Here is a 26,778-nt window from a genome sequence, read left to right as displayed (position 1 = left end):
TTTGGATCCCCAGATAAATAAATCAAATACACTGCAGCATCAATTTCTTTTATGCTGGTCTGTCAGTCTTTTCAAGGATCTAAGGTTTATGAAGTACAAACACCTGTTGCTTGCAGACTAGGATCTAGACCAAGACGGGATAGTTCATGTTCCTTTTGGGGGAAGCTGGAAGGAATTGCAAAAGGGAGAATCTAAGCTGGTCTCAGCTGGGAAGGGCCTGAGTTGGTACATGGCAAACTGCCTCAAAAAGTTCCAAAAAGTTCCTCAGAAAGATCACAGGAATGAGAATGTCTATCAACATTGCAATTCGAAGAATGGATAAAATTTCATTCAAGTTGAATAGGCTTAGCCAATACATTTTAAATTTATATTAAATAAAATAAAATAAATAAAATATATTAAATAAATAAATTTATATTTAAATGTCAGATTTGCCTGAAGACAAAATCTTTACATATCTGTGACTTTTTGCCTGAAAACAAAATCTTTACATAACTGTGACTTGTTATTTCCAAAAATGAGAGAGCAAGCTCAAAAAGCTTCTAATCTCTGGGAGAGAAAGAAGGGCTTGCACTTCTTTATTTTAACTCTGAGAGGCTGTGGTTCAAGGAGCTTATCTGGCTGAAATAAAACAACTTCCTTCTGAGGATGCAGCAAAATTAGTTTCTTAGGGCTAAGATGCAAGTTGTAAAAAACCCTATGAAAAAAAAATATAATTTCAGCTAACGGTGGAGGTTAACAATAATGAAAAATACATCCAAGCTACTTCAATCTACTGAAACAAAGTCATAGAAAATACATATTTTGAAGTAAAACATTTTTAACAAGTAATTACATCAGAAGACATGATGACATTCTGGTGATACGAGTTTGGTGAAAGAATTGCAGGAATGTATGTCCCATGACATTCATAACTGTATCAGGCTTTCCTCAAGAGAGATAAAGAGAAAAAAAAATAAAAAATCTTTCCTCCAGAGAGATAAATAGAAAACACATTTTAGTCTTGTTCACAACCCAAAAGATGAGTGCAAAGTAATGGGAGAATTTAGCCCTTGCAAACACAGAACTCAAAGAGGCAAGGCACATGACTGTGGACCCTGAGAGCTTTCTTCTCATGTTAACCACAAAGCCATGCAGAACCCAAGGAGATCAACTTGTGTGATCAAGATCAATTCAGCTAATCTTGACGGTTCATTAATTCTTTTTTCTTTTAAATATAAGTGCATTTTTGTAGGCATTCAGTTTCCAGAGGAAGCCACATACTCTAAAAGGGGCTGGATAAAATCTCTATAAAGTCCTTTACTGCAGGGACAGCTTGGTGCAGCACCATGAAAACTTGCTCAGATTTTGAATCAAGGTTTATAAAACAAGAGTTACCACAAACAGCACTTGGAACACATTAAAAGATTGTGTTGTTTATTCTGATATTAATTTTTCCACTTGTTGGGGTCTTCAGAATGAACATATTTGAAGGAATTTTCTGCTAAAAGAACCAAAAATTAGATATGTTCTGTTAGTTAGTTTCAGTTTTTACTTTAACAATCTTTATTAAGTTTCATAAGTAAGTTACTAAGATAACTAAAATAATTCACACCAGTTTGCTAGGACACTTCAGATATTTAAAATAATTTAACTGAGATTTCTTTTATTTCCAATTTTTGTACAATAATACACTAAACATCTTGATGCTTGGGGAGTAAAAGGACTTTCTTTTCATTTTGGTTTATAAAGGCCAACCCTAAAACAGATAACTGCTGAGTAATACATAATTAGGTGTTATTTATATAAAAAGCTCTTCTCTCTCCCTCTCCCTCTTTTTTTTAATCAGCTTTCTCTTTGGCAGGAGGACAAATACTCGTCTCTCATTGCCAAGACAGCCCACAATACACAATGCTGGTCACATCCTAACATGATGTGCATGTATACAGCATGAATACAGCAGGAGATCTTTCTGGGTACCTGACAATACTTTGTGCATCTGAGCTTGGAAACTGCCTCCGACATTTTCAAAACTTTTCTGGCAAGTTTAGCGGAGGGAATAGTCGACACACTAAAGGAGAAATGAAGCTGGAATAAAATAATTAGATATTCAAGTGCTCTAATTAGAGATTATTTTTTTTCATTCTCTAATTCTTATTGTTCCTTGGATTACTCCCAGGTTTCTATCAGCTTCTGTCAACAAAAAACTCACTAGTGGAGAAAAAAAAAAGTTCCAATGGAGATGTAAAAAATCCCTACCATGAGGAAAGATCGGGTTTTTTGTTTGTTTGTTTGTTTTGTTTCTGTAGTTGTTGCTTTGTTTTTTGTTTGTTTGTTTTCCTTTCTCATATACATGAAATCCAGACAGCCTGACTACCTCTGCTCTTTTATTTTGTCATCTGCATGGCATGTCAGGGTCAAGCTGAGCACAGGCACGGACAGAGAAAACAAAAAAACAAACAAACAAACAAAATCCATGAAAATTGACAAGAGTTCTTTTTCTTATAGCAGAAATAGTAGCAAAGTCTCTGGCCACACCCCCTTCCACAGCTTTATAATGTGTGAGATATTATACACAACTTTCACCAAACACTTCCTCATCTGTTAAAAACCAAGACCCTTTCAAGACCTTCCAGCCGAAACTTTAGTAACGCAAGTTTGACATGAGACCACACACAGTTAGCTGGGCTGTTGCATCCTCATCAGACTCACCCAGGCAGCATTTGTATGTTCACAAGTTTCCATGATGGGGGATTTCTTTAGCTGTAGATCATGGGTACACCAGCACTTAACGCTGTGCACTGCCAAGCTCAGCATTGGTGTGTAGAGCACACAGTGATCCACTTAATATTGTTGTTAATACTTGCTTCAGGCTACAGAAAAGAGAGTTGAAGTTGCCTGAAAAAAATGGGCTCTTGGGTGCAAAGAAACCCTCTGCATGACTTGCACACATATGAAGGTTGGTGCTAAATAGCAGTGCTTGTGGAATATCAAAAAAATGGTTTCTGGAATCAGGCCTCAAGGTCATGCATTGCTGTTGTTCATTTCAGGTGTATTTTATTGAGGTGAGGCAACAAGGAACTGAAGTAGTGAGCACTGAAAGAGATTTGCAGCACCAGAGCATGGAGGTCAGCAATGGAGAAGGTCATGAAGACCACCTCTTTGTCAGCACACACACAATGCTGCAGGACTAGGCTGACCTCCCAGAAGTTACGAAGAAAACACAGGTCATTTTTCTGAGGCAGATGAGGTTGCTTGGCTGTCATCAGCAGGGCACTCTATTTCATTCACTTTACATGATCTCTGCACTGCATAGCAACTCTCCATCACCCCTGGCTTCACATGTATATCAGATATATAAAGTATATAAAAATATAATTCCCACTGAGCACACCTAGAGGATCCACACAATCAATGTGAAAATGTTTAGTTTCAGGAATTCAGAACCTGAGCAATAAAGCTCTGTGTGTTGAAAACTTATCAGTAGCATATACAGTTTTGCCAGGAAGGCTTTTTGTGACTAGTGAGAGAAAACAAGACTGAAAGACAGCAAAAATTCCCTGACCTGTGTGCATTGCTAGAAGCTAACAACTTTGTGTGTTGTAGTCAGCTCTTGGGCAAATCAAGATTTTATCAATAGACGATGGAACTAGCACCTGTGTGCTAGTGAATTGGACTTTTCCACTTGCACAAATGAATTTGGTTAAATTTGTGTTCTCAGGCTAGTCTTCCCAACTTGCTCACCTGACTGAACCACCACACAATGTACTGTCAGTTAGGAGTCAATGGGATGGTCAAGACTGCTTGAGAGTAAGGGTTAAATGGCAGACCCGAAACTGTAAATATTGAAAATGCCTTGCATGATAAGCACCTTGAGCAAAGACTAGAACAAACAAGAGCCAAACCAGTTTCTGAATTCCCAGAACATTAAGTTCAAAAGGAAAATTTTATAATGAATTTCATTATAGTTTGACTCAATGTAAACACTTGATTAAAGAAGACATTATAGTCTGTAAGCTCTGTAATTTTCTTCACACACACTAAGCATTCCAGCTTCCTACTGCGCTAGAACATATTAATTTTCAGTTTGGTATCTTTCAGTGAATTCTTAAATATCATTTACTTTTTCCTTACACGCACTATTTAGTTTTATTCATACAGACATCCAATGGAAACTGAAGAAACACTGCATTATATTGTACTAACAGTCAGACATAAGCCCAGAGAGACAAAACACTTTCCAATAATTTAGCTTCTGTGACAAAGTGGGAAGAAATTTGACCCCATGGTTAGGGTAGCTGGAGAAAAATTTATTTGAGATGCTGCTTTTCCACAGATTTCCTATTTAGTTTGGGCAAGCCACTTAATTCCAGATCCTTAAACAACTTGATGTAATCCTTTATCACTTATTCCGCAGAAAGAAAGGCAGTTACATGTACTTGTACGACTTGGCCTTGGCTCACTTTTGCCTCTGTCCTCCTCCTATAAGAGGGGAACCACAGCACCTTCCTACCTCCATGCCCTGGTCTTCACAGTGCTGAGAAGGGGTCTGATCAGCAGAAAGGAACAAGGAGGAATTAAGTTTCTCCATTTAGCCAGCCAACAAGCACAGCAAATTCTCCCCACAAGCACCACCTCGCATTCACGTGCTGTGGGTGGCTGCATCACCTGCCATGCTCCAAAAGCCTTTGTTTTTTCTGGTCACGCCAAGATTGCTAGCTAGAAGGGAACTAATTCTGATACGGGTATCTGTGCACTGATAGCTGTGCTGAAGCTGTCATTTATTTTACACAGCACATCAAATGGGCTTTGAATGCTGATTAAGTGATTTTCTACTACCAGTCTGTGCTTCTGGGTAGGGAATCATAAATGCTTAAATATCTAAATACTCCAGTGCAAATTTCAACTTTTTTTTTTTTGCCTTCAGGACCATCTCGTAGATGATGTAAGATAATATTGCTTCCATATTTCTATTTTTATCTTCAAAAGTACAGGATCTGACCTAAAAAATTTATATGGGATATTTATACTAGCTACAAGAGATTATTTTTAATCAGAATGTGTGTGTATCTCTTTGAAAGATTAGCTCACATTCTGCTGGTAAAAACGCTGACACATATTTATTACATAGCATCAAAATTGTACAGATCGACAGCACCTCCTCAGGCATGCCTAGTTGGGATGCATGGAGATAGGAATTGCTGAATAGTCATTTTAAAGGGTTCCACTTTTGGAATAATTCTGAGGGAAAAGGAAAAGGAGGGGGGGGGCAGAAATCACAAACTGCAAGGCATTTTCCTAGTTTGCCTTCAAAATTTAGAAGTGGTGTGTCATAAAAATAACTCAGTAAACCAGAGCTTTGTATTTGAAGCTGCAAAAAAACATGTGTCCGTGTCAATGCCATGCTCAAGGCAGGTTGGTCTAGGTAGCTAAAATAAAATTCTAAGCTCTCGGCCAGATCTGCTGTTAAAATCCACCTCCAGAAGGCCCTGCTGCCCATGCCACGGGCCAGCTCTGGAGCCTGCTCTACCCATGGCACACGGATGCCCCCCACCCTCTTCTGCTCGTCCCCTTCCCACCCCCAGCCCCACAGCCCCAGATGGCCCTGCGGTTTCTGTGAATGAAAAGATCAATCCCTGCCAGCTCTTGGCTGTTCACCCCAGCCTCCCACTCCCAGAAGTGACATTTTTGGCAGCCCCTTGCTGTTCCCCGCAGTGCTGCTGGATAGCCATAAGAATACAGGCACACGAGATTTAACTTGGAAAGGGCCTCACGAGGCTCTGAATCTGTTTCTGTGCTACTGCAAATAAGTATTTCCTATGGTTCTAAGCCAGGTGACCTGCAAGGGTAAAGTCATGTTAGTAGGAACACACTGATTTACATCAGCTGGGGATGCACCTTTAAGAAGCACAGAAAATTGAGATTTAAGATCAAAATAGCAAGTGCATGGTGCTTTCCTGTACTTAAAACAAAATCAATAAAAAGAAGCATACAGCTGGAAGGAAAGCTAGCTTGATACAATCACGGTAAATTAGAACTCCTTTAAGGCAATGGATGGTGTATTTTCTTCTTCAGAATTGGGCTTCTCAGATATTGACAGACCTAGTAAGGCACGAATCAATATATCAACTCCTTTGTGAACTATTAATTATATATATTGCTGATGAATAATCATTTAATTACCATAATGGGTGGCTTCAATGAAAAGGCTGTCTACTGAGTGCACTGGACCTAAAAATAGCAGTAGATTTTCCACCACGAGGCTTTGCGTGGAAATGCTATTGCTCAACTTCTGGCCTCACCACTTGTTACATTGCATGGCCAACACGGAGCTCGGCTAAGACAGCTCTCCCCCTGTATGCCAGCAGTGCTGCCATACATTATTTGTCCCTCTAAGGCAGGGCGACAAAGGTGTCGTATGGATTACCTGAATCAGTTCATCAAGCTCTGTTGCATTCACACAGGAATGCTGAGACACAAACGTCTGCTTCTGAATCACAATGGTGGTTTTCTGGGAGGTTTCATGAGGTTGCTCCAGGGCTTTAAACACTGTCGCTCCAATTATTAAATACACGACCACCACCAGAAAAATTGTTGAGACTGTCTTCCATTTCATAACATTAATAGCTGAATCGCTTTCCTCCCGTGAAGTGAGCACGGTAGGCTTGGTAGAAAATGATAATCTTGGTTTGGAGTTCTGAGTGGCCGATTTGGGATCCAGCAAGTCAGGTGCCGCCACTAACAAAACAGAAAAAGAAAGTTAATTTTTACAGGGCTGGTCAACGTGTGTTAACAGAGCTTCCTTCTTGCCAAGAGATTACAGAAATTCTACTGCTTCCAAGTGGAATTCTTACATAGTGGAATCTTTCCCTTAAATCCCATGCTGCCTTACAACAAAACTGCTGCTCGGGGAAGTGTTATCTGTTTACACTCACACCCACATTTGCAACATTTTCTCTGTGTGTGTCCCCTTACGATACATGATCACTTCCAAAAGGCAGGATTCCCGCTATTTGCGTATTTGTGTAAGGTGGCATTTTGCTGCAGAGATTCTTTACGTCCACCACTGCCTTAAGCACTGCTAAGCAGCTTTCCAGCTGTATTTCCTTGGCATTACAGAAGTAGCAGAAAAATGCAAAGCCGTCTTTCTCTTACCTATTCTACCCTGTGCTCCGACAAACGCTCTCTTACAACAGTTGCACGATCACTTTGCAACTCCCCAGACGCAGCCATAAAAACAATGCGCTCTTCATCATACCGCTCCTAAAGCGTTAATTGCATATCGATCAAACCCTTCGGAAAATACCAGTCAAACACGTGCACTTACTGGAAAAGTCACCCATTTGTTAAAGCGGGTATTTTTATTTACAGCTACGAAAACCCACAGGGTTAGGAAACGAGCAGCTGAGCGCGTTATCAAGTGTCTCCATAACTCATGTGACTGCCAGCAACTACGCGGGCAATGGAAAAAAAAAAAATCCACCACATCAAGTGCAGGTAAAGGTCTCCTGCGGGATGATGGCCGCAGCAGTTGACTGCAGAAGCTATATTTAATTTGTCTTGAATTACAAGTACACGCTGAATGGCCGCAGCACGGCTCCCAGCTGCCGGGGGGGTGGAAGCCCAGCTGTGGAGGCAGAGCGGAGCCCCCCCGGTTGGCAGAGCCGGGACCCGATGGCCCCGCAGGGGCACCCCGGGCACCTGCTGTGGCGGGGGGCAGAGGATGGGGCGGGGGGGGAGCATCTATCCCCGACCCCCGGCCAAAGTGGGGGGTCCTGGGCACCCCCGCATCCCTCTCACCCCCTTCGGGGCCGGCTCAACACGACCCCCCTCCCAGCCGGGGGCCGGGCGCGGCGCCCCCCTTGCACACACCTGCCCGCACCGCGCTGCGCACCCCCGGCCTCACCCCCCCGCACCCCTCACCGTGCCCGGGGGCGACCCTCCGAGCCCCCCGCGGATGGGGGCTGCGGTGGGGAAGAAGGGGGGGTCCGGGGCTGCCCCCTCCCCTCCCGGCCGGCCCCGCCGAGCCGCGGCGGCGAACAAAGGAGCGGGCACCGGGCACCGCCGCCCCCTCCCCGCGGCCGGTGCAATGCGCCGGGGGACCCCCGCCGGGATGCTCCGGAGACGGGAAGGGGATGGAAGGGAAGGGAAAAAGGAAAGGAAGAAGGGCAGGGCAGGCGGCCAGGCAAGGTGGAGAGGGGCGCGGGGAGGCAGGGGCGCACGCAGCATCCGCAGGGCTGGCAGCGGGGAGGGAGGCACGCCATTGTGCTCCTACTCACTTCTTATTTACCGACCCGCTGCCCTCTCCTCGCTCCACGGGCGGGCATCTTCTCGGGGCTCGGGCGGGTGCAGTCGGAGCCGGTTAAAGAGGCAGGAGAAGAAGCAGGAGAAGAAGGCAGAGAGGAGGAGGAGGAGGCTGGCGGGTGGGTCCGGAGCGCAGGGAGCGGCAGGGGCGGGCGGGCTGGCGGCGCGGATCCCGCGGGCTCCCCCCGGCCCCGGGGCGGGCGAGGTGCCTCGGGGCGCGCATCGCGCTCCGCCGCCTCCGCGCGTGCCCGCCTGCGCGCGTGCCCGCGGCTCCGGACGGGCACCGGGGGCATGCGGAGCAGCCCCGGCCCTTTTGGGGGGCGGCCGCCCCCGAAAACCCCCCGCCCCTGCTCCCACTCCCCGCTCCGCGCCCGCCTCCGCGCCCTTCGCCAAGCGCCCACCCGAGGGACCGAGGGCGACCTGGCTCCCAGCCCCGGCCACCTGGCTCCCAGCCCCGAGCCGGTCACCCCAGCCCGAGGGAGACGCCAGAAGCGCTGCCCGAACTGTGGCTGCTGCCCCCCAGAAGCCTGAACTGGTCCCCGTGATTTTGGCCTCGGGCTAAACCCAGTGTCAGCCACGCATGATGTGAGCCACGGGTCCGTTGTTCATGGCCAGGTGATGAAGGTCTGCGCTCATCTAAAAGGCAGAAGAACATTTGCCAGGAACAACCCAAAACTGCTTCCACCACTGTGTAAAGTCTCCGCAAACGTGTTTGGAATTTACTCACCATACCAACTGGGTGTAGGTCGCAAGAATTTCACACCAGAGTCTGTCTCTGTACAACGGCCAAAGGCAGTCATACCTCGGGTGCTTGATGGGCTTTAATCCTGCTCAGATCAGCAGCACCATCAGCAAACGCTTTAGAAGCCACTTATTTTAGCACGTCGTCATATCAATGTGACATAATACAAATGAGTGTAATACCGAGTTCCTTAGGACTCCCATTTCTGCAGCATCAATCACGCCGCTCCTCCCTGGCGTGCTCGCATCTCTGCGATTTCTCCTCAAATCCTTTCCTACCGCTCCTCATCCCACCAGCCGATGGAGCAGCTGTTGAGTGACAAGAGATGCTGGGCCCAACACAGCAAGTAGCTCCTCCATCACATGCAGGACTTTGTTCACATAATCCAAATCCTCGAAGAATCAAATCCTCAAATGGTGGCAGGAGTCAGCCCTGTGACTCTTGAAGATAGAGGATTTTCAAGCCTGGAACTCTTTTTATACCAAAAAATATCATAGCCTTTCACCCTTCTCCCCAAAAGACGTCTCAGCCACAAGCGTATGTAAACACTGCCTGGTCCTAGCTCATGGAAAAGAATCACTTCATAGGATTTCTTCCAGCATCCTATGGGAAATCAGGCATGAGCATTTTCCTGCACACTGAGTCTGTGTAAAATATTGTGGAAAATACTACTACATGCCTTTCTTTAGCAATCTAAATATTTGGAATCCAATTTTGTTTTTGCAAACGGAGGAATTATTATTAAATGTTTAAAAAAGGTCAGACTTATTGAGTACAATTTGAAAGCAATGGGAAGCTTCCAGATAGCTTCAGCAGCATTTGGATCAGGCCTTTCATTTAGGCATTCAACCAAACGGGCAGGAACCATTTTGGGTAGCAGGAGAGGTCCTCTCCAGAAATGACTGCAATGGTGCCCTACCTCTGACAGCTGAAAAGCTGTCCCTGGGAACGTAATTATTTCAAGTAATTATCTAGTGAACATCTTAAATATCTCCTTTGAACTGCCTGGTATTTTCCACCTACAGTGATCACAGCCACAGTACCCAGCTGGAGATCACTGCTTACTTAGACTGGACTTCAGCTCTGCAATCGCATTTCCACCAGGGATGTAAACATTCCACATATGGTACCTTTAACAACGAGCACCATCCAACAAAAATGTACAACAAAAATGTACAACAAAAGCTATTGTGTGTAACAACTCCCATGTTCTTGAGGCCTTCTACAGCACCAACATTTATTCTGTGTAGTTGTGCCCGCCGATATTTTTATTGTAACATGCACCACACAGTTTGAATATTGTGTGTGACCATTTCACCCTCAAATTTGGAACTGGCATTTGAACGGTTTAAAGTTCAGGCCTGTAGCAGTCCTGAACTTTTCTAAACACACTCAAATGCAGCGTGTCACTGGCAGTGTGTCACTGACAAAACACACCACCAACCAATGTGGATGAGATTAAGTAATAAAAGGGGTTATAGCACAGAGCTCCAGCCTTGAAAGCAAATGGGCTCGCTGCTGTGCCAAGAGATTTATCTGAACAAACTAAAGAAAATCCTCAAATGCTTACAAGTCAAAGTATCTACAGGTTTGTGTATTTCACGCTAACACGAGAAAGGCTGGCAAAATACGGGACTGACAAAAGCTGTCTTAAAATGTGGCGGCATGAGCTTGGGATGGCCACAGTGCTCACAAAGAGCGGCTGCAGGAAGCTGCTCAACCCTTTGAAACGCTGAAAGTAGGCTTGTCCGAGAGAGGCAGGCATGCAGCAGGCAGAGGAAGTGCCTGTGACATGATAAACATAGCAATCACATATTCATACAAATAACAGCTGTACATGACCTAAGCATAGATCTGATAGGGCAAAAGCGCACTTGTAAGGAAATAGTTATTCCAGAAGAATAGAAAGACTAATTTAAAAAGCCTACATAAAAAAATACCCTTATCTGCTGCTGCTTTCTGTTCTTATTTTCAGTCACAGGAGCCATCCCCTCCCTGCAAGACCAGGAGAAGCATTTTGGGCCCAGAGCAAGGGGTTCCTCTGCAGCCCCACTGCTGGGTGACACAAATTCTGTTCTCCTCTATCCAGCTGCACAATAGGAGGCATCCCAGCTTCCAGCCTTCTTTATTCATGTTTAATTGCCAAGGATTTGTGCATCCCCAAGGGGCTGTTATGGCACGGCATCCCATGAGGGCATTTCCCTCCCTGCTTACTCCCAACACAAGAGCATCTCTGGGTTTCCGCACAGAAACACAGCTTCCCATAGCTGCTGTACCCTGAAGGGAAATGTGGAGAAGACTCAGACAAGGGTCAGGCACATTTGGGCCCATGGGTGGTAATTTAGGCTCTCTTTTCCTCCCGGAGATGCTTCAGGGATGTGGCCCTCCAGTGCTTCTCACCAATCGTGAAAAGATTGGCACTGCTCAGTTTTATTACAACAGAGCCCAGAAGAAATACTGCTGCACTTATTTCGTAGGTTAATTTTTAGGCAATTTTTATGTATTCAGCAGAACCTAAAAATGACTTGTCTCTTGACTTCGTCAGAGACATTGAAAGATCTCTGTCAGTTCTTTATGGATAATTATGACATTAGGGCCATGCTATGTCAGTGTGTTCTGCCACTAAACTGTTAGTCATATCCTTCCAAGGGAATTTACACAAAACAAGAAACTAAAGGCATGCAGCCCGCTTCTCCTTCCAGTGGATGAGGAGACAGATGGGGGGGTCTGGGTGCCACGCTCCCTTCCCACCACCAGCAGTGAAGGCCATGGAGAAGGTGCCGGGCTGGAGGCGCTTACAGTAAATCCCTACTCAGCCTTTGCTCACCTCTCGAAATCCATACAGCAGTTAGTGGCATGGACAACATCAAACTCCCTACTTTATCCTATCCACACTATCTGAGTCTTTTAATGCCTCCTTCCCACTCCGTGCTTGAACATACGTGCATAGACAAGAACGAACCTTCAGCACGACTCCTGCAAACCTGACTGAAGACTTCTTACGCTATTACCGCACCTATCAGTTGGCAATATTTAAAAATGCATGAACACTTTCAATTCACATTTTTAAATGAGTTAAACATTACGTGGTGCAACTGGTATATGTATTAATGAGTTCTACCTACCCTGAGCGTCTGTTTTAGTGTGATGAATTATTTGTTCAGCAGAAAAGCCATTGTTCCGCACCTCATCAATTCATAGAAAAAATGTTTACATGTGCCTATCTATTTTCATACAGCTCAGTTGTCAGTTTTAATTACACTCTAATTCTTTCCATCACAAGTAATTCTTATCTATTAATCCACGTGTGGCAAGTGGGAAGTTGTTTTAGGATCCACAAAGTACTTGCTATAGTAATTAATATTGTGAATGTGTATTTTTCTTTACTGGCTTGCAAATCTCCCAGTGGGTTTCCTCCCTGCCTGTGTCGTGTTACCAGATCTAATGGGATTTATTTGTCACATGTTCTGCCACTGTTTTTTCATATTTGCTTTCACAAATCTGTTATGCTTGGGCAGCTTCCGAAGCAACAATTATAACTAACTTTTCAATGTCATTCTCATCAATGATAAATGTGAATTGCCATATGTCACCTTTATTATGGTTTATTTATGCACAGGAAAAATTTACTAGTACTTTGAATTAGTAATCTCCTTGAGGGAAATCTAGTGTTGCTTTGAGTTGATCACAATTTTTTGTTGTTTGTTTTGGTTTTGTTATTTGTTGTTGCTGTTATTCATCCAAATGTTCTACAAAACTGCTGTTTGTAATTTATTTTTAATTTTTGCTAGTTGTGGTCTCTTTAAAATAGGAGACTGACAATGGTAATATCTAGATTTTATATTTGGCTGTCCACACCCATTAGTACAAATCATGCAACTGTCCTCATAGATTTTCATGGCACAGCTGGATGACTTACGACATGGAAACTTAGTCTCTGTATTGTCTCTACAGAATGGAAAAAAAAGGCATGGAATATTTTTAAACAAAAAGAACATGCATGTAAGACCACATACATGAAGCTTTGACCAAAAGAATGGCCAAGGTTCATACTAAAGCAGGTTTTCTTAAGTAAGCAGGTGCTCATTTTTAAACTATGTCTTGAGAATCTGGTTTTATATTTGCAAAATAGCACATGCACATTTTAGGGCATTCTGCAAATAATTACGCATACCTTTGGTGCAACTATCTGTAAATAAAATAAAATACAGACAGACACTGGAAATCACCTAAAATAGTATTAGTGGTTTTCTTGTATAGTAATCCACAAATAACATTTAGAAGAAACAAAACAAAGGAAGAGAGGAAGAGAGAAGAAAATGGGGAGGAGAGGAGAGGAGAGGAGAGCAGAGCAGAGCAGAGCAGAGCAGAGCAGGCCTGGGCATTACTAAATACCATGCAGGGATAATGAAAGAACTTGTTAGTAGAAATAAAGAATACAAATGAGTAAATGAAAAAGAAGAACATTAAGTATCATCTACGTTTTAAAAAGCATCGAACTTATTCTACTTGGCAGTAGCCATAAGAAAAGTCGCAATGTAATATATTAATTATTTTCAAATGTGCACAAAAGACACAGTTTTCTGGCAGTCTCTCAGCTCTTAGCTGCATGGAGATGCATCTGGAAAAGATGCTACAGATTTTTTATAGAAAGACAGGCATTTGCTAGTCATTTTTTTTTTTTTTTAAATCTGATCACTTGTTCTAAGGATAGACCTCTTATTTTATCTCTTCTCAATTATTTTGTCATTTTCTCCTCCCCTCATGCCAGGCACAGAGCTCACAAATCACACTGGGAAACTAAGCTCTGCACTAATGCTAATGTCAAAATATGGCAGTTGCAAGTAATGGTTATTTAATTTAAAGAAGCACAGAGTTCCAGCTTTAAAAACTAGGAAAAAAAAAAAAAAAAAAAAAAAAAACCTCCTAGATTCGCTTTTAAGCACCTAAACAAGGGTGAAAAAATAATTTCTTATCACATGAAGACTCTGACTTTAAGAATCAGGGTATCATATTTGCCCTAAGAACTTAGCTTTATCTCCAAATGATCACCTGCCCCAGCCAGTGACCGAATCTTTCTGCTTTGGTAAAAATGCCACCAGCACGATGCAGGCAGAAGTCTGGATCAACAGAACCCAGTTTTCATAACATGCTTGGACAGCAAGAAGTATGAACTGCTGCTATTCTGACACATACCTCAGTACACTGGGATTGTTTGGTACGTCTATTCTTGAACAGACTTCCCTACTTTTTCTTCAAGTGTAGACCTTGATAGCTGGGGTTTGGTGGTTGAATCCTGAGCTGGAAGCTATGGTCAGTGCCAGCAAGAGAACAAGCTACAGGTTCATACTCAGGCTTTCAGTTTTAGAGAGTTTTCAAATATCTCTTGACATTTTATTTTTTTTTTTTGCTAGAAATAAGGATTTCAATTGTGTCTTGCCACTGATGTCAAACAGGCAAAGAAATTGATTTGTTGCTTTGTACAGTTTCATCTTTTATTTTCATTTGTTAGAGAGAATATCACAAGCTGGTCTCTAGCTCTAAGGAAAGTAGAGGTACTATTGGGGGAAGATTGGCCCACATTTTCCACTTTGAATAACAAATACAAATATAGCCCAGATGTAAATACCCCAGGCATCAAATGGAACCAGACACACTTCAGACTGGTACTGGTGAGAAAGTTACTTTATATGACCCCTTCACATAAAACACCTAATATTAATATTATAAAATCTCTGTGATATGTCAGCAGCCTGGACTTAAAGGACACTCTATTTCTAGAATCCTCAACATTTTAATATTTTCATAATCACTTGCCCAAAAAGATCATTTGCCCTGTTGCATAAGTGGTCAAAGTGAGATTTTACAAAATACTTTATGACAGAGTAAATGGCATTTCTTCATAAAATCTATTTCCTTTTAAATTATTTATATTGGCAACAGATAGAACATAAATAACTTACTGTAAAAAAAAAAAAAAAAAGTAAATTTTCTGTAATGCGTTTTTGTTAAAAAATGGAAAAATACAAATTTAAGAATCACGATTGCCAAGAGAAGTTAGTAGGAAAAAAAAATAAAAAATAAAAACATAAAGAAATCAATTCCTGAAATTATTGCTTTCCTGGCTTTTCATGTTCTCTCTCATAACAACTTCAGATATTAAGGAGATTATTACTCGGAAAATTTACTTAAGGCTTTATCCACTAAGAATATCTCAATAGAAGAAATACAACAAAAGCAGAGAGTGAGGAAGCCTCAGGCTGAACATTTGCACTATATTCTTGGGGACTCATTGGCAATTTCCTTCTTCGTTTTAGAGGAAAGATGCGATGATTTTTCTTACTCATAAAAAATTGCCTATAAGATTTTGGTAAGTCAACTGTGATTGCAATACTATGACTAGTAAAGTAGACTTGAGGAGAAAATATCCCTTATTTCTACCTTACAGGATCACAGGGAGTAGGTCCCACATCCTGCTAGCAAATCTGCTGCCCAAGGTGTAATCCAGATGATGGATATGGGTATACCTGCACATCACAAGTGCCCCCACAAGTTGCTGTGTGGGTATTCTGAGGAAGCTGCTACATGCGTCAGCTTGTGTGGCACCACAACACAAAAATAGGCAGCTCCTGAAGGTAGGACAGGTATGGTCTTCACAGCAACACAAACTGGTAGCTCTCAGCATGGCAAGCTAGCTCAAATACAGTGCTTCCATGGCATTTCTGTGCTGCCTCAAGTTCTGGAGTTGCTTCTATGCCAGCTACTTTCCTTTCTCCTATGTCATTGTGCAGAATACAGACATCACAGACATAACATCTGACTTGGATAGAGGTGCCCATCTGCAGAGCTGTGACCTTCAGGAACCCTATTTCTTTTAACTTCTGCGTTTTCACTGGTGATGTTCTTTAGCAAGCTTTCTGCTTCTGGACACAAACACTTCCCACCATGCTGCTCAACACTAATGTCTTTCTTACGCCCAATTGATCCAGAAAATAAGCCTTCCTTACTTATCTCTTCAGGGGAGTTTATTTGGAAGGCTTTTCTGGAAGGCTAGCAGAACAAACTTTATGTAAAATGTAGGGACGGTTGCCACTTTCTTTTAAAACAGAAATAAAATAAATGCCTCCACCAGTTTTTATGCAACAGTGCAATGACTAGAGAACTCTTTCAGGATATAGGAGAAAAGGACTCCAATAATTTCTTCTGTGTACAGGAATTTAAATCTACATCTGTTGCCTTCCTGGAGAGAGCCTGTCGTTGGGACTTACCCTGTTCTGTCAAGCCACACTTAGAGATCATCAATCCCTGACACATTACTGGACCCACGCATGCTGTCCTGTGATTGCATCTAGTCACTAAGAGATATTACTGAGCTGTTTATTGTTCTTACCTATGTACTGGTGCAAAATTAGTTTTACACTCGAGTTTTATAAATTGTAATATACTTACACGGGTGCTTAGAAAGTTTACTTTCCTTTGCCTTCAGCAGGAAGAATTTTACTGAAAACAGGTAAATGACTTGTTTACCCTCAGGCCAAGCACTGAGCTTGTCATTATGTCTTGCCTTCGTACTATGGTTTCTTCAGAACCAGGTACCTGCTGACTTCTGCCTGAGCCTGTGCTGCCACAGAAGGGCACTCCAAAGGCATCTCTACAGAACAAAGACTAACGCATGGCAGGCAGGATGTGAGAGGACCGGATTCCAGTGGCTATGAGCTCTGGGAATTATTTTGGAAAGTATTTTGGCTCAAGTGCCTACCAGCTACATGGGAAAGAGAAATCACCTTTAAGCCTAACTAGAATGAGATTTAGCTACAGCATGTTTTATAGTTTCATTTCTCATTCCTTTCTGCAGATATAGTCACTGATTTTATATTATTTTAACATTTTAGTATTATAAATTAATTTCATTTTTTTAACTGAAAGCTAATTAGAACTAAGACAGATTTCAGGACGCCTAGCAGACCTTAACCACCCATCGCCTCAGTACGTGGCAAATGCTTCAGTGTGTTTCATCTTGTTCTTACTGTCCCAAACACCCCAAGTTTATCCTCTAGCTTGTAAGACTGAGGTTCATTACTGGAAAAATCAGACAACAGGTAGAAAATTAGCTTCCACTATTAGTATTAATCAGAACCTATTCAACAAACATCAGAATAATAAGTAGATGGCATGAAATTCAAGCCACCTCCTTAGATATACAATAATGCCGTAATCCAGCGGGCATTAAACAGATCTCATGAGATCCCAATTCTTCCTGTAGAATTCAGGATTTGTGAGGTGGGTAAAGGACACAAAGAGCTATAGAGAAAACCCTCCTGGCTTAGTGACTCTGTATTCACTTGGCAGAGGAAGACATGAGTTCCTGCTCCAAGGACTGCTCATGCATTTTAACCAGCGACAGTTTCAGTGAAAAATCCAAGCACAGAAACAAACTACATCTGATCACTTCGACGCATATTTATCATTGATAGTCATCATCAGTCTTAGTCAGCAAACACCACACTGACACTGCCTCCCTTTGAATTCTTTAACAAGTTTGCTTGTTTGGCATGCCAGCACACAAACCATCAAGGATGTTGCAACACGCAGAAAACTCCTGCTAACTCAGTTCAAGCAGAGTAATTAACAGAACTAATCAATTTCAAATGAATGAGATCAAAGAAATCTCCCATCACATGACTGTTTAGAATAACTCAAGGAAGATTAATTTATATCCCAGTGTTCTCTTGATCCCAATAGGTTGCTCATGACAGAAGAGTAAAAAGAAATCTTATTCTCATCAATCACTTTCATTATTACTCAAATGCTTACTGTGTACAAGGGTCCACACATTCCTCTGGTTTTAGACAAGAAAGCAACCTGTCAATAACTGCTGAGCTATCAGTCACTCAGAATGACTGCTTAGGGAAGAACATACACATATTCTCTGTAGAATATTTAACAGAAACTTTTATATGGAAAAACACAACTTGTATTTTGAAGAGTCACACCCAACCATGTTTCTCTTAAAGTAAATGACATTAAAGCCATATACAACAATTACTGATGAACTAACAGCAACATATCCTTCAGTATATTACTTGCACGTTATAGATAGGTATACTTCTGTATTATCTATACGTACTTCCTTTATCTAGCAGCTATAGTCTGTAATTATTATTATATTATAATATTAGTACATCATAATCAGTTTATAATAATGACATAAATACAGGAAGCTTGATAAAACACTCCTTATATACTCCTAATGACCTTGCTCATACACTACTATAACGCAACAAAGATCATAGCTATCATTCAGATGTAGTAGAAGTAAAATCATTAACTTTATGTTCCTTAGCCTCATATTCATTTAATGCTACAGAATTTATAATGCCAAGCTGGATTCTTGGAGGCTAACCTGTATGTGAAAGGCATTGCATGGTCCAGTAGCCTGCAATAATGGAAGACGAGGGGCGGTGACCCAGCATTTCTCCCAGTCCAGATCCATGTCTCCGTGTCTCTTTACTGCATATCCGTGTGATCCCACTGACTTAGACTACACCAGTACAAATAAAGTCATCCAAGGTTTGGTCACTACCTCTTGTACCTCAGTGCTTATGGGCTGTGGGCTTAGGCAACACAATGATTTAAATCACCAGCCTCTATGTTGACATGTCTAATGCTATTCACCTTTCAAACATGCCACATGCAGCTCAAGTTCCCTGTTTAACAAAAGAAGAAAGCCAGTCACCCTACAAAGGAACTCTCAGCTTCCAGGGACCGCTATGAACTAGCCACTGGGCAATACAGCAGGAACAGAGGTGGACTAAACCCTGTCAAACTCCAGGATTTAAACCTCTCAAGGGAGGATCTGTTTGCACATTGGATTCCAGATGTCAATTTGGTGTTTTATTTTGAAAGACAGGGCAGAGTTAAAAAGTGGGAAGGTAGGCAGAAAGAGAACAAAGAGCTAGAAGGCATTGCTCAGTGCGACTCAGTAGCTGAAGCACTCACCCAGGAGACGGGAGAGGAGATGTGGGCCCACAGCTTCTACCTCCCTTTGAATGCTTTAACCAGCAAGGCGTTGGGTGGGGTATTCTTAATCCCCACATTTTTAGCTACTTATGATTTTGGCAATAAAGCATTTACTACTGGCACCCATGTCCTAACAGGCCACAACTGAACTCTTTTATACCGTTTTTACACATAACTTATTCCGGCAAATTCCCATAAACTTCAAAGGAAGCCTAAAAACTTACAGGCACTCAGTTCTCACATTATCTATGGCTGTGGCTATATTTATGTTCCCATGCAAGCCTTGGCATGCCCCAGGGTCCTGCTCCACAGATCATTCAGACCAATGCCTGGTGGCAACATGCCATGGCTCATGCTCAGGCTCTGGGCTTGAGTTTTCCTTGGCATGGGAATTGGGCAGAGAGGCGCAGAGATGAGGGGCTTGGCACATGCCTGGGTCTTGCCCCGCTACAGAGCTGGCACTCAGCCAGCATCTGATTCTGAGCTCAGGAAAATGGGAAGGTCTCCCATATACCATGACACAGAAGTAGCCTACCTACTTAAGAAGTTTTCATGGGTGTTCAACAGGGCACAGCTCTCAGAAAATGCTACCTGCATGAAAACTCAAAAGGCAAACACTAAAAATGCATGCCTGAAAAGTGTAAACAGCTTGGTTTTGGATAAACTGGAACTATGATAGAAGCCCACTTATATGTAATATTAAAAATAGGTGTACAGGCCAAGCCAAACCACAGTCACCCATTAATTCACAATGGACAGAATGGCAATTATTCCAAGTGGCTTTTTCCTCTAGTCCTTACCAGGAATCTTCTCATAAGTAGAGACTGCTAAGTCTAGCTAGAGATATGTGTTGGCCTTATTACCATATCATATGCAAGTAAAACTTTGTGAATTTATTTTTATTTAATTAATTCTTAGAGGTAGAAAAGTGCTTCATTTTCATCAAAGGGACACAGAAAATCCTGACTTGAAAACATTACATATGGAGTTTCCTATGGAAAAAAAAAATTATCAGGTTGTGGCTCAGCTCTCTGCATACTCAGTTGTCAATGTGCACTGAAAGAACTGGGTCATTTTTCTCCTTTGTCATGGACACTTTCTTCTAAAATCTCCAAATCATATAATGGATATAATAGAATGTTTCCTTATTACACGCATGTTTAACAATTTCTGATCTTTGTTCTACATTTTCCTTAGCATTCTCTTATGACAGTAATGACTGTTTTCATCTTCTTGTTTCTTTGTGAAATTTGCTTTTTTATAATTTTTTGCTTTGCTGGCTATACCTTCATTTAGTTGTCTTCTTTTAATCTATGTTTTTCTTTCTGCCTGTAAGTGTTTTTGGCTTTCTAGCTTCTATATTCTCCCTGTGAGATGAAACACTGCCTCTGTCTCCTTCAATAAAAAGTAAAATTCTATGCAATTACATTTAGTTTGTATACTGCTATTATGAAATAGTTTGTCACTGCACAATCTGGGCTTTTTTGTTCGTATTCAGATTGACTTAAAATTTTGTATTGACTGGTGTATCAATATCCAGTTCATAAGCAACAACAATTCCATTCTTGTTCAAGAGGGCATTCCACTCATCTGAAATAGGTCTCTATCTGAGCAATTTCCACAGAACAATCTTCTACACTGTGCAAAGTACTTATACTTAATTTCCTTTTAGGTATGGCTTCCCACAGCTAGTTTAGTTTCTTTCCAGAATAGTAGCTCTGTCAAAGGCCAGACATTGTTCTGTTCCCCATTTTTTTCCTTCAAGTGTAAACTTTCACACTACTTCTTGCAAATTCACTCCCCATGATAATTGATCTGTTGAAGATTTTCTTCACTTTGTCAATCTTCTTTTTAATATTATTATTTATTTATTTATTAAGACTTGTTTGTTCATCCAATCTACTCTGCTCTCACCTCTTTTCATTCTAAAAATGCAGTCCCATCTAAGCTTGTTCCGCAACCTGACAAAGTAATACTGCTTCTTCTAAAGGTAAGTCAGACTCATACAATGTTTTTTGCTCAGTTCTGCTCTCCGAAGTCCACCGCAGCCTGATCTCAAAATAAGATTCCCATAAACACTGAAAAAAGCATGAGTTTTTTACAAATATTAAATAAATTTCTCTTTAGGTATTTCATAGGTAATTAATGCCTCTCTGAATTTCATTCTTTCTAAGAGCGTGACTCTCCTGAATTTTTTAGCACAAAATGGTAATTAAACTTCTATAATTGTAGGCTATTAAACTGTATCCAATGCCTCTGGCCCAAAATTACTGGGAAAAAAAATAAAATAGCTAGCTTTGCCCACCTTTCTTCTTAGAAACCTTTCCTTTTGAAGAGACAAAATCCTCCTTCAGTCCCTCTGCCTGATGCATTTCTAGAGGATTCCAGCAGCTGTAGTCCTGAGCTGCTCTTCCAGGCTCTTCACCTCTCACATTCTTTTTTCTACTTTTCTAACATTGGATGCATGTTTCTTTTTCAATGTCTTCTTCATGTATCAGAGAGTGTTTTTGGGTAGTAATTCCTGAAAATGCTCAGGTTGAATCCTGTAATTCTTATGAGTCTTTCCAACTAACAAATGCAAACTAACATAGAAAACGGGTATATGTAACACTGGAGCTTGTGAGGGAGGGAAACTGACCCTTGTCTTCCTCTTGCTCTTGAGCTGTTCTGATTCAAGGCAATGCATTACAGAGAATGCTACACTTCTGCCTAAGACTATTCAAGGTCCAATTACCCTTAACTCCTCACTTCAGCCTGAGTCTAAAGTAAGTTTTGTGGCCACAAGATGGAGATTCTTATCAGCACTAGGTCTCCTATAAGTGAAAGGGGACAGTTAGCTCTTCCTGCAAGGAATCCAAAGTTGCTGGTCCTCAAGCAGGAAGCCATCAAACCTATAATAAGCCAGACCTTCCTAGTCTGTTTTAACCAAATTTATTAGAAGTCTTGTTAAATCACCTTTGTATTGATTATTTTTGCTAACATCACCAATATATATGTGGGAGGGTTTGGCCAGCAAATGCTATCAGAGTGCTGCATGCTAACCCACAGGAGCTGGTGAAGCAGGAAAAGTGCACTTAGCTCTAGTCATTGGAGTTCCACAAAAATTAACCCAATGTGGAGCAGAAAATATTTTTAGATGGATTGTGTCAGAAGAAACTGGAAGAGCTCATCTACCTTATTCTGGCAAAATGAAAGCTGAGAAAATATCTGACTGCTGTGTGTGGATACATCAAAATGACTTTTTTGAGCTAATGGACCGTGCTGGCACAAAAACAAAACCATTCTGTGAATAAATTTAGGCTGGAAATCAGAAAAAGCATGAGAAGTGCTAGCTTCTGGAACAATCTCTCAACAGGGAGGCTGAGAACAAAAAACCCACATTGTAAAATAGAGCCTGATCAGCGTAGATGCTTATATAGAGGTTTATCTGACATACAGTCTTTAAAAAAAAAAAAAAAAAAAAAAAAAAAAAAAAAACAGAGATTGGTCTCATAGGGTCAAGAGAGTTGGTGAACCCTCCTGACTCCATAAGCCACATTCTCCAATTTTCACAGAGCCACATAGACCAGACACTTCAGAGAGCTGTGGGGAGAGTGGATAGCTCAGCAAGTCCCAGATCATTTACTGTTCCCTTATGGATTTGGGCTGGATGGCCTTTGCATCCCAGAAGAAGTCATGCCCATTGGCTCATGTCCCCCAGCAGCCTCCAAACCACTGCCACATGAGTGCTGTAACCCCAGAATTGGAGCCAATTTGGCATACAGATCAAATAATAATAATAATAATAATAATCCCAAGCCCTCTCTGTCACACTGAGATGTAATGACCTTGCAATCCACAGCTTTCAGATACCAGTGTGCCCCTTTTCCAGCCTAAGGAGAATAAAAATCTTCTGAAATAAGAAAGTGTTCTAGAACAAGATTTTTTAAAGAACTTTTTTCTCTAATTTCCTGTATTTTTTAGCAACAGTAACACTAAGAACCACAGTGAAAACTGAATATCTTTATACTAAGTTATCATCATCAGGGTGAAACACTGTACTGATAACTTGAGAAGATTTGTGATTTAAGAGGCAATAACAGTGTCCAGGACTGCATGTTCCACCAAAGCCATAACACTCACAGCAAGTAAGTGTCAAAGCTGAAGATATGTGCCATTTATTAATAGAAGATGGAGTTATTGCTGAGTTAAGAAGTAGCCTGGAGTTACTAGTATAATTAAAAATTGTGATTAAATATTAAGATGATTGAAAAAATTTAAATCGTGAGCTGTCAAAGTGCCAAGTAAAAATTTTAAAGACAAATTTAAAAAGCAGTGGGAACAATCTTTTCCTACATTTTCCATTTTTTTTTTTTTGTTACCAACCCTTTTTCACCTTTTCTAACATAATCCCCACACTCTTTTCTATGATTTTTGCAAAGGTTAGCAAGGTTACCTATGTCTACAACATACTTTTGTTGATAATATGTGTTTGGAAATTGCTGAAGAGACTGTGCTTGTTCCCATGTGAAACAGAGAAAATATCATAGTGAAAAGGAGGACAACCCCTTCTGGGATGGAACTGCAGTCAGAGAGAACAAAATAAGTGCTTTTGAATACAGTTAGGAAAATGAATCAGAAGACTGAGAATAGGTTGATTGTGGGTTATTTGGTTGTCTAAATGCTGGTTGTTTTTTTCAGGATTTTCCATCCCAATTTTCTCTGCTGTTCCGAAATATTCTTCTTAATTTGGGTAAATAAAGTCCTTTTTTTTCTGTGTGTCATCTAAGGGAAGTCAGAGCTTGATATGACTTCTTAGTTGCTGAGAAGGACCTAAGGAGCCAGGCAATTGCTGAAGCTAGACTATGAAGGCAGCATGTACACTGGCACCACAGCTGGCCAGGAGCTAGATGTTTCCATATATGCAAATGTCCTCTTCTTTGTACTGTAAGAATGACAACTTGTTAAAACAAGTTTTGTGTGTTTTTTTTCTGTGAAGAGCTAGGTGAAAGACCCACACACATGCCACAGAAGAAAGCAGACAGTAGGTCAAGGAGCCTCTCTGGGAACACTGGAGACTCAAGAGCCAGCATAAATCTGCTTGATCCAGTGCCTGGGCCAGCCCAGCACCAGCAAGTAAGGTAGGTGTGCTACTGTGGCCATGGTGGAGCTGAAATGCAGGTTCCCATGAGAAGTTTCAGTTAGACCAGTGCTTTCCTGTGTTGTTTTTTCTTGAAAAAAAATTGTTTCTGTCTTCAAAGACATTCTGTTACACCTCAAAAAAAAAAAAAAAAATTTACCAGTTCCGATTTATGGCAGCAAATAACAGCAACACAGCCTTGTCCCTGCTATGCCGGATCTGCATTCCTCCTGTCTAGTTCTGTCTGCCACCAACCTGGATGAAGGCATTCGTCTTCCACAAGTGGCCTACATCCTATTACTGTATGCTAACTCTGCAGCGATGCAAATAAGACACTCATAGCTAGAGTACAGCATATAATTACATCCTTACACAAAAGCCATGCATGGGTAAGGCAATATACAATGCTGAATAAACTCAGCAAAAGTAAACTGTATGCATGAGTTCCTTTCCCATCAATTTTCCCAGAGATTATGCGAAATAGAGCTCTGATGCACACCTTCACGTTATTTTAAAATAACAAATGCACAGTGCCCAATGGATCAGTGAATACTCTGGGGAGAAACCAAAGCTTTTGTTCCCAGACAAACCCCCACCCAGTCAGAAAATTTCAAAAGGATGGCTGGGAATTCAGTAGAGAAGACAACAGACTTCTCTTCATTCTTACCTCTGAAGGCTGCCAGTCTGTGCTGAGACAGACACTCTGCTTAAGAGCTGGTGATTTTCTGCCTAGATCATACAGGCTGCCTCATAGCACAACCTCAAATCATGCAGCTGGAAGCATTCATAGTTCTGCCATCACTGTCCTGTTACAGTCCTGCCTCCCCACAGCTTTCCACATACCTGAGCTTTTGCAAAGAAGATATTCTGCACCCACATCATAAAACAGGATTTCTGTAGTGGGAAAGCAGTGTCTGTTAAGGTTTACTGGAAATCCCAAACACTTCTACAAACACTGATGAGAAATGTATTTCCAGAGTATAAGCACGTTTTTCTTTCCTGTCATTATATCTCTGTTGAGATATGTTTCATACTTTTTTTCCACAAGTTTTCAATTTGACCATTTAATCCACCCTACTCCATGGCTTTGCACTTGTGTTCTGGATGCTTCATTCTCTTCCTTGCACCAGTGCTTAGCTCCCTATGGAAGCAACAGCACCCATAACTCATCTTACAGAAAACTTGTATACTGAATTTCATTCATATGTGCCTTCTTTTTACCACCCAGTAGCACTCGAGATGAGATCTTCATGGTGGTGTACTCCTGTGCAGGATATTTATCTCAGTTGAACAGAAGCACATATGCAAACCTGAAGTAAATTATTGAATATGGGGACCCAAACCTCCTTACACTCTGTATGACAGGATTAATGGAAAGTATGCTTATTTTCCAAGGCCAGTAACATATGGATTCTTCTCTCCAATGATTTTACTTATGCTAGAACAGTTTTTTCTTCTTATATTCATAAAGGACAGATTTTTCTGATGCAATTTTTGTATATATATTTTTTAAGAATATCAGCAGTATATCATTCCTAACAATTCCTTGTTTTGTGGTTTTCATGAAATTAATCTTTTCCTACCCTTGGTAAAAAGGTACAGGTTATATATCAGCTTCTTTGGGATTTTTTAATATCAGCTCACATTTATGCAGAGAGTGAAGCAAGACTCTCATGGCAACCCTAGGCAGCTAAAGAAAGGGCTCCCAGAACACTTGTTATACAGGAGAACAGCACCACAGCCCAAGTGCAGTGCCCAGGCAATAATGAAGAAAATCTGTCTAGTTAAGCATCTGCAGAGAAACATTGCTTTTACTGACTTTTTATATTGCTTGCAATGGAGTTTGACATTTAATTTTACTTTTGTCATATACACCAAGGTAAGAGTTCTGTCCCACGTTAAAGAGAATAGGAACTGTTAATTTCTACTGTCATTCAGTGGCCTTTATTGCAGAAGCCGAGAGCTGGCCATCTCTCAGTAAGTCACAGGACCAGCACAATGCCTTTAGAGTCACATTAGGTGGCAACTGCCAGTCTCATAAAGGACTTGACCCCAAGCAGCACATACAAAGAACAAGAGAAGCTGTGGAGTGCAGCAACCTCCAAGTGTCTTGCCTCTGTGTGTTTGCTGACAGTATGAGGGGAGATGATCATGGCTTGGAAGACAGGTGGTAAAGCATAGTTCATATTCCAAAATACTGACTACAACAGGGTTGAGCTACTTCAGCAGAGCTCTTCAGTGAGTCTCTGCCATTTTCTTGTGACTGTTCCATTCACAGGAAATTGCACTCCAGAAGCCATCAAATCCAAGCAACAGTGACTCATATATTAATAGGATTTTACTTTCAGTCTCCTACAGTTTGTTTTTTAATGTGTTTTCCAAAATAAAGCAAAAATCTGATGATACCTATCAATTTTCATAGTGTTATTTTTGCATATACATCAGCAAGAAGGTTGTACATCTTTCCACACTTCAATCCCAGGCCAGGTTATTTCTACAACTGTGTTTTTCCTATTCTTCTTGATTAATGTTTTTCCAAATTCCTTAAAGTAACCATGACAACATTTGAAAGTAGTCAGTGTCTCATCCAAAGCATTCTAAAATGACTTCAAGA

The 26,778-nt window shown here is 41.4% G+C and overlaps 1 protein-coding gene across 1 annotated transcript in view; it reads right to left on the bottom strand.

Moving 5' to 3' along the window:
* The window catches only part of KCNK2 (potassium two pore domain channel subfamily K member 2), a gene marked incomplete at its 5' end in the record, with an annotated part of 105,889 nt that overhangs the window by 70,089 nt on the left and 9,022 nt on the right, over window positions 1-26,778 (bottom strand). Inside the window, one exon of the mRNA XM_084284027.1 lies at window positions 6,407-6,717. Within this exon, the coding sequence (XP_084140153.1) occupies window positions 6,407-6,717 (311 nt within the window). The remainder of the gene's footprint in view (window positions 1-6,406; window positions 6,718-26,778) is intronic.

This window comes from Netta rufina (genome assembly GCF_964035555.1).
Source record: "Netta rufina genome assembly, chromosome: 3".
NCBI lineage: Eukaryota > Metazoa > Chordata > Aves > Anseriformes > Anatidae > Netta > Netta rufina.
Note: the sequence above shows the minus strand (reverse complement) of the source record. Positions and strands in the feature narration are given on the sequence as shown.